General features: G+C 40.9%; 1 protein-coding gene across 2 annotated transcripts in view; it reads right to left on the bottom strand.

The window, feature by feature from the left end:
- The window catches only part of ZDHHC13 (zinc finger DHHC-type palmitoyltransferase 13), a 46,786-nt gene that overhangs the window by 14,400 nt on the left and 18,632 nt on the right, over positions 1-13,754 (bottom strand). For both annotated transcript variants that reach the window (NM_001433662.1, XM_070272223.1), the window contains exons 6-10: positions 12,793-12,857; positions 11,238-11,400; positions 10,874-10,999; positions 7,825-7,958; positions 4,653-4,753 (exon numbers count right to left, since the gene is read on the bottom strand). In NM_001433662.1, coding sequence (NP_001420591.1) covers positions 4,653-4,753; positions 7,825-7,958; positions 10,874-10,999; positions 11,238-11,400; positions 12,793-12,857 — 589 coding nt within the window. The remainder of the gene's footprint in view (positions 1-4,652; positions 4,754-7,824; positions 7,959-10,873; positions 11,000-11,237; positions 11,401-12,792; positions 12,858-13,754) is intronic.

The following is a 13,754-nucleotide window of genomic DNA, read 5'->3' as shown; positions in this document are numbered from 1 at the left end:
CTGGAATTTAACAAGATCCCTAGGGGATCCACACGCACATTACAGTTTGAGGAGCACTGCTCCATCTCACGAAAACCAGCACAACCCCATCTGGTTCAGGTAGACGGCAACAAATCTTGTTGGTTTAGTTACTCAGTTTATCTGCAGATGGGCCTGGCTTTAAGAAACAGACGGGGTCCAGAAAAGCTGTGTGAAACTGAATTTTGATGAATAAAGCTTAGTTAGAATGAATTAGGAAGAACACTATTAAGGAGTACATAGGTCAAGACCTTTTGTTAAAGAACTGTATCATATTTTCCCCCATAAAATCCTGATCCGCACACACGACACATTCTCACACTAATGTCAGGCTGAATCACGTGATGATGCCGCGCACTGCGCTGACTGGACGTTGGGCTCCTGCTCTGAATAACCTTCAAAACCAGTCCCAGGAGGATCGCTGGACTCTCCCTCCAAGGGAAGGGAATTCCACTACGTCCCCTCGCGTAAAAGCAAACATGCCTTGCCTCGTGTGGTTCACTGACCCCAAACGCTCCCCACTTCACCATCTACTTCACAATGACACTTTCAGGAGGCCCAAGTCCTACCCACCTCCCAGAACTCACTTGGATTCCCCCTCCCCTGGCAGGTCTTTCCTGATCCCTACAGAGGACTCCCTCCCTTCTCTGGACCTAAGAAAGCTTACTCTATGGCACTCAGACCTGAGACGATGGCTATTTACAGACACATCAACCTCCCCAGCTGGCTTGTGACCCTTTGGCAGTTGAAAAGTCTCCACAGGGAGCTAGAATTTGCCTTTCTGTAATCTGGACTAACTGGTTTGGGTTCTGCAGAGCCTTGGGCTCTCCCCCGTGGATCTGCACTGCAGCTGTCCTTCATGTCCACCCGACAGAAGCTTATTCCTCACCTGTGCAATCAACTTTCACGGAGGGCCCGTTCCATCAATGCATTGGCTTCCAAATGATAGACTTCCAAACACTTGAAATTAAAAGGCAGTGCTCCCATCTCCAGGGTAAGCGACAACACTGTTGCTTATTCCACAGTTGCCTGGTCATGGCCCTCGGTTCGTGCTCCCATTTGTCACTCTCTTTTAAAAGAACAGCATTGAAAAGAGAGCAAACACACTTCAGGCGTGTTCTCACAGTGCAGACGACAGTGACGTCCTCTGCTTGGACACTCAGATCCTCATCCTGCTACTGGAGAGCACACTGGCTTCCTTGACAGCTGCGTCACTACCCAGACCGAGCCTTCAAAGTTCCTGTTCTTTTTCACTTGACCTGAAGCTCCGTCATTCTCACCACAACATGTACGTGTACACGTGGATTCTCTGAAACAGGACTTTGCATGTATTCATCCCTCTTAAATTTAACTGGGTTCGCTAGTCAGAATCACAGATGACACATTCAGAGGCTCACCATTTCTTCCCTGAGTCTTAATCTTACCTCCAAAATCATCAGTAAAGTCCTGTCTCTTTCACTCAATCCCACCTCACGAATGCCAAACACATTACCTGCTGAATATAAACAATGCAGCAAAAGAAACTGATTGAGAAGCTAAACCCCAGTTGTCCTTAACGTGAACTTCAACATGCAGCCTTCCACACAGATTCAGGCACAAGAGTAATTAGTAATAACAATACGTATTATTTACAGAATGCCGATTATGCAGTTGAGAACAGTGGTCAGCACCTTAGAGACATCACAGCGTAGTAAGCCTTGCAGCCACCGCATGAGCTTGGTACTTTTACCCCCAATTTGCAGGAAAACTGAGATGGTGAAATTAAATAACTCCCAACGGTCCATAACCAGTAAGAAAAAGAGCCAAAACTCGAACTCATTCTAACTCCAAAGACCATACTCTTTCCACAGGGCCCCAGAACCTCTTCCCGTGACGGACAAGGTGGCTGCGGGGTCCCATGCCACCCAGACACCTGGGAACCAGACCTTGGCACCGAGACAAGACTAGTCTAAATACTCAGGATGGGTCTTTACAGGGCAGCACCTCAGTCCACAGCCAGCGCACTTCAAACAGCATTCACATTCGCTGTGGAAAACACTGATCTGACGGCAAAGTGTGCCATCTACTGACCGACAATGTCCTTGCCAGCAGCAGACCCACGGGTGCCTGGGCCAAATGGCTTTATGTGAGTTAACTATCTCACCTGTCAACTCCAGCATCTCAAGATTCTGTCTAGCTACAGAAATCAGTTCTTCTAATATAATGGCATCTTCACAAATATCGAACAGTTTATAGTTAAATTCAACTGAATACTAAGTTCTGTAACTGAGGTTTTCAAACTACAGTGGAGTTACACTTTAGTTAGTATTGATTCTGCAAATTTGAAATAATTCAATATAAAAACGATCTCACCTTTTGCGCAAAATTGGAAATACTGTGAGTTGTTCAAATTTTAAAAATTCACCAAGGAACACCATCTAAAAACTGGACTGGGACAGCCCCAGCAGCCTAGTGGTTAAGTTCGGCATGCTCCACTTCAGCAGCCCAGGTCTGGTTCCCAGGCACAGATCTATACCTCTCATCTGTCAGTGGAGGCTGTGGCAGTGGCTCACAGATAAAAAGAGAAGACTGGCAGCAGAAGTTAGCTCAGAGCAAATCTTCCTCAGTAAAAAAATAAAAAATAAAAACAGTTGGGGCCAGCCCAGTCACATAGTGGTTAAGTTTACACGCTCCACTTTGGTGGTGTGGGGTTTGCTGGTTCAGATCCTGGGCGTGGAGCTAGCACCGCTTGTCAAGCCACACTGTGGCAGCATCCCCCATAAAACAGAGGAAGACTGGCAACAGATGTTAGCTCAGGGCCAAACCTCCTCATGAAAAATAAATAAATAAATAAATAAATAAAATCTGCATTTACTCCACAGCCACGTGGGTTGGTAAACAAAAACAGCAGCCACCCCTTCTCAGCATCATGTCATTACCCTAGAATTCACCAGCCTTCGGACTCTTACAAGGGATTTTGGTTTTTACTGTACTGTTATTTTATGCACTCATGGTCACTTATAAATTAAAATATTTTTATATCACATAATGATATCATCTAAGCCTTCATTAACTGGTGGTAATAAGACTAGTGCTTAAAAATCTGCTCCCAAATCAGTAATTAGGAGACAAAGGTTAAATGTAGTAAACTCTTTAAAAAAATCAAATGACCTCATTTAGATAAAGAAATCAGAAAAATATGCAAGATAATGCTCAGAATTAAAAAGGATCATTAAAGTAAAAACGTGCTATAATGAAGGTAGATGTATGTACTCTCATAACTCACATGCCTCTCTCACTTTACATTTATTCTTATGAAAAAATATGCTTGAATTGAGTGTGTTCTCTCTCCCATAAACACTATTCTTTCTTTTCAAAAAAGCCATTATCAGAAAGAGAAATAATATAGAAGTTAAAGGAATGTGCTTAAAGGTCCCCTTCTCTCCACCACATTCCTTCTTCTCCTACTCAGTAAGGAAGGCAAGGCTATGATGGCTTCCGAGGGTGCTTGCAAGGGGTGAAGGGAGCCTGGGAAGAGGAGGGAAGATGGAAAATCAGAGACAATGCCTCCCTCCTAATGGGAGCTATAAATAGGATAAACCAAGATGTACCTCCTCTCCCCACTTCCGGGTGCCTGGACTTGACCAACCCTAAGAGCAAAACACACCCCTAAGCTGGACTTGGCCTGGGCCCTGCTCCTCAAGTGATAAACCCATGCCTTAGATGAGCTGTTTTTAAAAAAATAAAAACCATGGGCTGCATCCATTAGCAGGCCACGAAGAATTAAATGGGCTGTGACCAGCATCTTTAAACAAGGAACTAGAATAGGGTAAATAACAAAACACCAGAGTAAAGCACATAGCAGGAGTATTGTTTTATGAAACCTTTTTCACATATGTTTTGGGTGGCAATGTAAATTTCTCTTTACTGTGGATTGAGAACCACTGCCGTGGTTAGTAACACTGCATTGACCATTGCTGAGGAGGACACATTTCCCCAACATCCCCGTCACACAGCCCATCTGGTACCCAGAAGATTTATGAACCATCTATAACTGCTGACCATGTGAAAAGGACTATCCGACCTTGAAGGGAATCTCAAGGCGATACAACAAACTTCCACAAGTCCAAGTAAGACAATAACTCATCCTGCTGTTTCCTTCCTATGAGCGATAAATACTTGACACGGACTGTTTCCATAGTGAGCTCCGAGATTATCTCTAGAATCAAGAAGATTTTTAACACTAAATATCTTCAACCAGAATCATTAAATGAACCAGAATCATTAAACTCAAACATGAGTTGCATTGCCTGGATCTCTTCTCATATCTAAATTTCTAACAATGGCATTAGTAGATGTTTTTTTTTCTTTTTTTTAAAGATTTAATTTTTTCCTTTTTCTCCCCAAACCCCCCCGGTACATAGTTGTATATTCTTCGTTGTGGGTCCTTCTAGTTGTGGCATGTGGGATGGTGCCTCAGCGTGGTTTGATGAGTAGCGCCATGTCCGCGCCCAGGATTCGAACCAATGAAACACTGGGCCACCTGCAGCGGAGCGCGCGAACTTAACCACTCAGCCACGGGGCCAGCCCCGCATTAGTAGTTTTTAAGGCAAAATGAGATACGATATGCACCTAAATTTAAGCTTGAAGGATATCAGGAAGGAAGAAGATGAACCAAGTCACAAATATCCAAAAAATGGAACTTAGCAGAAAGACTGTTGGAAAGTAAACAAGGCTCTTATATCCAACCAAGAACCTGAAAGAAAAAAGGATAAATGTAAGATATTAGTAAAAAACAAACATGATTCATATTTAGAACTTTAGTTCTAAATTCCCTTAAATAACTACAACAGCGTGCACTTTCCACGTGGTAACAGTTACGTGCCCACTTCACACACAGAAAACTAAAGCACAGATTCTCAAGAAGTGAAGGTTCTAGTTCTTATAACTAACTTCCACATCACTTCATTCCTTTATATAAGTTTACATTTTTGATGAACCATTTTTATTTCTGTTGAGATATATCCTATTTGTATTTCTTTTTCTGGCACATCATATCTCCAAAACTCCAAAATGCAGAGACTCTAATCCTTAGAGATTCACCTGCACATTTAACAAGCTCTCCTGCAGAGGCGGGCCATCTGTTTCTGAAACACACAGATGCACCTTGCTCTCCCACCAGCTTGAGAAGCAGACACTCTACCTAAAGAGATGCATTAAGGCTACAGGTGGCACTGTCATCAGAACAGTAACCACCTCGCTTGGGTAACAAGCAACTTGGAAGTCCACATATAACTTATTCAAATGCTTAACATTGTACCTTCAAAAGAAAAAAACCTGTCTTTTACATTAAACAATATAGTAAATCTACACATGAATATAGTTTATTTGGATCTATTTTAAAATTTATACCAGGGAAAAACAATGGTTGATGATGGATATGAAAAGGGTTTAAAAAAGCTATCAAGATCATAAGGATAATTAAGCTCAAGTAATATCTGAGAAGAACTAAAGATCCCAAACTTCAGGCACCCAATATGCTGCCAGAAGAGGCCAAAAGAAGCCCACGCCTTCTCCAGGGCACGACCTGGCTGAGACGCTGCAGTGGAAATGGGTCTGACGGAAGGCAGCAGCGAACCACCTATTTCTAAGAGCCTGCTACCCAGACCCGTCTCCTTCTGATGGGCGTCACATAGCGCCTGGGTCAATAAGCAATCGCCCTGGAGCCTAACAACTGTAGAAGTTTGCAGCTGCTTACCCCCATGAAACTGGGACTCTCGAGGAGTGTGGGAGACTCAAAAGCAGTGTGAACGAAACTGCCATATGCATTTGTCTCCCGTCTGAATGTGACCGTGCACCAAGCCTAGCAGGAGGAAGCCCTCGACTCAGTCATCAGAAACAATTTCATATCAATTTTTTATAACGTGGGTTTCTACTAAATCAAAAAAATCTCAAATGCCCCTACCCTAGGTGGGTAGATATTGCCAGCCTTTGCTTTCTCTCTAGGAAAAAACTCCAAAAAAGTGATGATTATGATTCCTGGTGATTTGGCCTGAAATTTATTTGGAGACTGAGTCAATCCAATTAGTGGAAAATGAATGAATATCTCTAAGTTACAAGTTTTCTGCATAGTGACAACTTCAGGCATTTTGCTATTTTTCAGAAATTTGAGCTTTTACTCTAGTCTTAAATTCTAAATCATTTCCAGCCAACTGTCCTGCTTTGAGTGACCAAGTGGTAAGATTCCTCTAATACTCTGTTTTTTCTTATGACAAAAGCAGTGCATTCCAGAAATCGCTGGCAGGCGAAAGAAGAGCACAGAAACACACATGATCACAGCCTGAAGGAGCAACGCTGCATTTCCTTCGAGATCCTGTTCTCTGGATCATCACCACCACCTTCTTCTTCCATTCAGTGGATGAAAATGTTCACCGGGAGGGACAGCGTCCTGCTCGTCCGGGCCTCGCACTCCAGGACGCAGCGGCACTGTGCCACGAAGAAAGCAGAGCGGGGTGATGCCACTGAGTTCACCGGAACGGCCTCACTAAGGAGGCGGCACTGGGACTGAGGCCTGAGCGCTGCCACCAGACCACAAGGATGTGTATCAGACCCTGCACACGGGGACACAGGCAAGAGCCGAGCCCCGGCGGAGTGAGTGAGGGTAGTGTGTTCCAGAAACAGAAAGAAGGCTGGAGAGCGGTGAGGGAAAGAGAGGAAAACCACGAAGCCGGAGGGGAGAGAATGAATTACATCCACCTCATAAGCAGGGAGCTGGGATTTTATTCTGAGTATAAGGAAAAGCCCATGGAGGGGGCCTTTAAGCAGGCAGAAACGACAGAGACTGATCTGCCTTTTAAGAGACCACCCTGGTACAATTGGGGATGAATTACAGCGGGACAAGTGCTGAAGCCAGGACGCCAGGGAGGAGGCTGGGCCAGGGTCTGGGGTCTAGGGGCCAGGTAAGGAGATGGAGAGAGCAGACCACCTGGAGGGAAAGCAGGAAGGGCTAGACGTGGGAAGTGAACAGAAGGGAAGAAGCATGGATGACAGTAATCCAAGGATGACACTCATTACTCACATGAGGAACTGGATGCCATTTTACTGAGAAAGGGAAATGAGAAGAAGAGACTGGGGTGTGACATGATTACTGAGCACTGTGTGTCAGCCATGGTTCTAACCACTGGATATGTATGAACGATGAGGCAGACACTGTCACAATTATAAATTACTTTATAGATGAAGACATTGAGGCACAGACAGGTAAAGCAACTTGTTCAAGGTTACACTGTGACGTGGTAAAGCTTTGACTTGAACAGGCAATCTAACTCTTAGCCTGTGACTACATATAATCACGGATAAATGTTTTCCTAAAAAGAGAACTATACCAAAATTACTATTTCATAACTTCCTATGATTTAATTAGGTTGTTTCATCTAAAAATCATTGATCAAAAATAACTAGCTAAAAATGCATTTAGATTTAGTAAAGGAAAAAGCAAAATTTCTGAAAAATGGGTAAAAATGCTTCAGGATGCAAAACAGTTACAAAAATCTTCCCATTATCCACCATAAGTAACAATTCAAAAAGTGAGCTAAATATTTATTTTCCACCAATTGTCAATTCAGTCAAATTACTGGGTTGACCAATTTGCTTTAAGCCAAGTCATACGCCACCAAAGGCCCTCTCCCACCAACGCTGAGCACGTTTCCATGTGGTAAGTAACATTCATAGCTCAATAAAAATCTGTGATTCCAGCTAATCAACAGTAAAAATAAGCAATCAAATTGGAAATACAATAACCAGCCTTGCAAAGTCTAATATACACACCTTGGAAACAAAGATGTCAGAAAAAACAATGCTACCAGAAGACATCCTTTCAAAAGCCAAGAGTCTGAATTGAAGTCCAGTATGTATCCAACAGCCCACATGGTCATCACACAGACCAGCAGCAGCAGGAAGAGCTATCGAGAGAGTCAGAGGTTAGAACTGTATGGATTTTACCTCTTAAGTACCTAATAATAATTAGTGTAATACAAGAACTACCTCTAACTATAGAAAAACAATTAATACAAAAGCACAACACAAGAGTTTTTCTTCAAAATTGCTGATACATTTGAAGCTTGAGAAATTAACAAATCTTAGAAACAATCTCTTAAAAGCCTTACATTTTATAAAATGTTGCTTAAACATATTTGTTTTGCTTTCCTGCCCTCCAAGAAACGGTGGTCTTTTAGAAAAGTGCTAACGATAGATAACATTTTAAAAAATAATTTCTTTCAAACAGTACTATATGTCAGAAAGCATAAAAGCAAGACAAAGGGACCACACAAAAATCAATACACCCAAGACTTAATGAGAAAAGCACAAGAGTTTCAGCCTGGGCACCAGCTGGTGCCAGGGTCTAATAAAGAAAGTTAGGAGGAACACGTTTGCAGAAATTCAGATGAGTCTGGTTTAGGGCATGTGGAATTTTCGATGCCTATGGACATCTAGGAGAGACCCAGGAGGCAGTCAGAAAACCAGCTCTACCACTCATGAGAAAACTTAGTATTAGTCCATATATAGGTGGTAAAGCCACGAACGAACAACATCCCAAGGACTGTGTGCAGGGAGAAAGGGGCAGAACCTTGGGTAACACAAACACTTACGGGCAAAAAAGCTAAGTCCCCAAAGGTAACTAAGAAAGAGTGACCAGTGTGACCAGAGAGGTAGGATGAGAACCAGGAAAAGGTTTCCAGTGAAGCCTGGGACGAGTTTCAGGAAGGGGGTAGTACTTGGTGTCAAATGTCACATGGAGGCCAAAGATGGAAACAGGTCCTCAGGATGCTACTAATTCAGGCTTTTTCTGGAAAAGTTAACCAAAAGCGTGAAGTGTCTGCACTGAAGCCAGGCCCCACATTTGTGCGGTCTCTTAACCGGAATGCACATGACATTGGAAGTAAAGCAGGGCTTTTGCAACAGCAAAGGGAGAAAATTTTTACTTCCCTAAGCCATACTCTGAGGATGGATAATTTCAAATGATATCAAACTTTTAAAATGCTTCCAATTTTAATTGCATAACATAAACTAAGAAAGTTTAGATTTTTTTTAAAAAAGTAAATTTAGAATCTATAAGCAACATAATCTCAGAACAGAAATAAGAATATGGATCTCAAAATTTTAATCCCAGATACAACACTCTTACAGATGAGTCACACTACTCATTCAACAAACACTCCAGTGCATGCTACATGCTAGGCACTGTTCAGGCACTTGGACAACATCAGCGAATTGAAGGTCTTCTCCCATGGAGCTTCAATTCTCACAGGGGAAGACAGACAGACAGACCTACTAAGTGAATTTTATGGTATATAAAAAGCTGGATCACACAGGACCTTGTAAGCCATTGTAAGGACTTTGGCTTTTATTCCGAGAGAAAGGGGGAGACGCTGTCGGTTTTGAGCAGATGACAGACAGGCTCTGACTTACATTTTAAAAGATTCATGTGGCTGCTGTGTTGACAGCCGACTAGAGGTGAGTCAGGGCAGGGAGAAGTCAGACAACCGCAGCAATCCACATGAAAGACATTGTGGCTGGACCAAAATGCCGTTGGGGGTGTGGTGAGCAGGAGGCGGACTCTGGATATAAACTGAGGGCAGAACTAACCAATACGTTTTTCTGATGGACTAGATACATGGCACGACAAAGAAAAGGCAAAGATGACAGGAAAGCTGGAGCTGCCATCCACTGAGATGGAGAAGGCTGTGGATAGAATAGTTGGGGAGGGGGCGGAGAAGAGCAGGAGGGCAGATTTGGATCTGTTATGTTGGAGATGCCTATAGGACACTGACCGTAAGTCAAGTAGGTAATTGGATATCCAAGTGTGGAAAGGTCTGAATTAGAGATAAATTTGGGAGTTGTCAACATAAAGATGGCATTTAAAGCCATGGAAGTGCATGAAATCACCAAGGGAATGAATAGACAGAAAAGAGGTCCAAGGACAAAACCCTGGGGCACTCTGCCAAGAAACTGTTGCCTCCTCCTCTCTCCCTCCACATACCTAAATTTAAAACAGGTGGAGTACCCATGATGACCCTCTGCATGGAAATCTGGCGCCTGTTAATTCAGAATCATTCTGAAAGTACAATTACTAACTATTTTTAGATAAGATGATACTATCCATCATATCTGAAAACACTAAAAATAGTGGAATCAATTCAATAGCCCATTTTAACAATTTGAATTATATTCACTATTACGACTTAGATTTTGTTAGCCATTCATGAGAACAGGCTAAACTTCCTAACTTTTTCTATCGCTCAGTTCACTTTTAAGTATAGAAGAATACCACTCAGAAGACCAAGTTAAAAACTGAGTAAAATGTGGGTTTCATCTCTCAAATTCCAAATGTTTTTTATTTTATGAAGTGACATCATATGCCTGAAGTTTGCAACACTGTCGCCTTGAAAGTCTAACTCCTCCTGATTCTAACAAAACATTCTGAATGTATTTTCTTATTGAAAAAAAAATCAGTAAGGAACAAGCTCTTTAAGAAAAGCTTTCATCAAATTCCTTGCAACAAAGTATTTTTCTTTTTGCTTCTCCAAGAATCTAAACCATTTGTGTTTCAATTCATTCACTAAACAAACGAGGAGGTATGCCATGATATTCACAAAGCAACATGTAGTTTTAGAGCCGTGTGGCTGAGGACCAACAATAAATTGCCAATGAAAGTGCGAAATGTCCAACTGTAGGTCGTGGGATGCATGGAAAAGACACAATCAGCAGACGTAATGCAGTACGAAGCCAACCTCTTGGTTTCCCCGATGCCTTAAAGGACAAAATAAACAAACAAAAAGCTCCTATAGCCCAAAGAACAGGCCCCATATGAAAATACCTCGCATTTCTGCAGCCACCTCCAAAGTCTGAAATTTTTGTTGGCTCTCATTTTGGCTTCCGTTTTTAGCATGTGGATAATGAGCCGATTTTTGTTTTGTAAAGCCATATCAAGAGGTGTTTCTCCCTTTAAAAAAAAAAGAAAGAAGAAAAAGTTCAATTATATTTCCATTCTATTGTCAGTGTTAAACATTTGATACAAACTCACCAAAATCATAGACTCAACACATTTATTCCGAGGGTAGCCAGCTATTATTGTTCATATCCACCCTGTGGTAACCGAAGACATGTATTGCTTATCTTTCTGTTAATTCCCCCATCTTCTAACTGAAGACATAACAAAGGAGATCAATACCCGGTCATACCTTAACATTTCGGACATCCAGGCTAGAACCAGCTTCCAAAAGTTTATCGACTGCATTCACGTTGCCTGCTGCAACGGCCCAGTGGAGCGGAGTGTTTTGGTGTATTTTATCGACCACGCTGAGAGAAGGATTAAACTTTAAAAGAAATCCAGTTGGTTCTGGCCTGTCTCAAAACAACAAAATACCAAGGGGCATTAACAGAGACGATGATTTGAAGGATAAATGCAAATGATGACTCTTTTAAGCTAATGTATCAGTTAACCAATCATTACGTATTCTGAACAACCAAGAAACTTCTTTGCGTAGACTTTTATTCCTTGTGCTAAGAGGAGAAACCAAAAAAAAAAAAAAAGAAAAGTGACAGTCTGTTCTATAGATGATTATTTTAACATCAACATAATGGTGGAATAGTAGTTTTTGTTTTCCAAACTTTTTACTTTCATCTTGTTCTTCTATTGGCTAACATTTTTTTAAAATGTAAGTTTAACTTTGGCCAATATTAAATGACATGTTATTTATCTATTTAAAGACTAAATGTACAACATTATATGTGAGGAGATAAACTAAAAACTAACTTCATTTCCTCCTTCTAACCAATTATTAAATAAGTCAGGTGTTAATAACATCCTAAAATATTTGTGCATCCTAGAATTGGACTGGAAGACAGAATTCAATCAAATACTTTTACTTTACCACCAACACTTTCCCTACCTTCATGACTACTCAAGAGACTCTTTTAACAAAACAATATCCTACTTTACTTATTCTATCAAGATCTTTAAACACTGGATCTGACTTCAGAGTTATCAGTGAAGATGATAAATGTTTAACAAAATTCTACCCCAGCCCCACCACTCCACGAACAAAGAGGAAATGGCATTAGAATTAACTCAGTTCGCTGGAGAAGAGTCCTAAGCGAAAGCGGAATCAGAAATTAAGTACAGCCCTGGAGACAACCTGTAAAGGGAAACCTGGAGCACGCGTTTGAACAGAAGACTAGATGGTGGACCATATGGCGTCATTAATCACGTGTTTATAAAATAAATACACAGAAAAACTTAAATATGTAAGTACCTGATGTGAACATATAAACAGCCTCTTTTTATAGATCAGTTACATTAATATTTTCAGACCAGTCAATAACGTCAGAGAACCAAAATTTACTGTTTTCCAGAAACCAGATTTATCAGCTAGATTTCAAATTATGAGGACATTTAAACATGTAGCCATTTTTTAAAATGTAAACTAAGAAATGTAAGTCATGTTAACAAGTACATGCTATGGAATCTCTATCTGTCCTCTAAGGAAATTTTTTCTTATTAGTAGCTTTCAAACTTTCCCCTAAAGCTATCAGAAAACAGAAAATTTACTTCAATGGTGCTTTTATAACTACAAGTACATTAAAAGTTCATATCACAGTCACAGGGTGGAAAATCCTATTTTCTTCTTTAGAATGCAGTGTCATCTCACATAGACTGAGATACTTAAAATTATATCCATGGAAAAGAAACCGTCAGAAACAAGAATCAGAATGAGGCAATTCAATTAAACTCACCCAAGTACTTTGTGAGCCGCTAACATTAGAGGTGTCTGCCCATTTAAATCTGTCATATTCACACTCTGTTCAAAAAGAATATACCAGCACAACTGTGAACACAGTTAAAATTCTCTATCCTCTCTTAACAGAAGTATCTCTTTAATACATTCAACAGAACCATTGTGACCACAAGAAGTGTTCAAAGATCATTTGAATAACAAAATGTTCTGCTTCGCATCCATAGGGTAAAAATTCACTGATTTCTACAAAATATTTTTAAAGGGAAAATCTGAATATATGATTTAAAGCGTTGATGATGTGAATGGAAGAGAGCTAAGGGAAAGAGAAAAACACTGATAATGACCATTAACTAAAACTGTAGAGACCTTAGCAGTCATCTAGCTCAGACCCTAACTGACACATTAATTCATATTGATATCTTACAGTCACTCGGTCTCTACTTAAACTCTTCCATAATGGTAAACTCTTTATCTTTTGAGACAACTCATTGTATTTTTGGACTTATCATATCATCTTTCAAATATTATAACATGAAAAATTCTATTTTCTAGAATATAGAAAAAGAAAGGAAATCATATCTCCACGAGGATATGCTCCTTTTAATAAAATGGGTCCAGGTTTGAGGTGTACACTAAGGTGTACAACCCAAAGAGCGAGCTTCAATTACTAAAGACTCCTATGGCCTTGGGAAGGAGCCCAAAGAACAGCAGAAAGGACTCCGCCCCATAAATCTTTCCAAAAGGAGACCCAGGAGGTTATAATTATTCTACCTCAGTTGGCTAAGTGTGAGAGAAAGTGCTTATTTAAAGAGAGTACAATCATTCCAACAGCATTTGTGCAAACATGTGTCCACACGTGTTACAGGCGAGTCTGCTGATACATAAACTACTCTGCTATCAGAAAGCACATCCCAGGCAGTGAAACTCCCACTGCCAATAACCCGTAATTTAACCTGTGTC

Source organism: Equus caballus, chromosome 7 (genome assembly GCF_041296265.1).
Source record: "Equus caballus isolate H_3958 breed thoroughbred chromosome 7, TB-T2T, whole genome shotgun sequence".
Classification (NCBI taxonomy): Eukaryota; Metazoa; Chordata; class Mammalia; order Perissodactyla; family Equidae; genus Equus; species Equus caballus.
The sequence above is the reverse complement of the archived record's forward strand: the minus strand, read 5'-3'. Positions and strand labels throughout refer to the sequence as shown.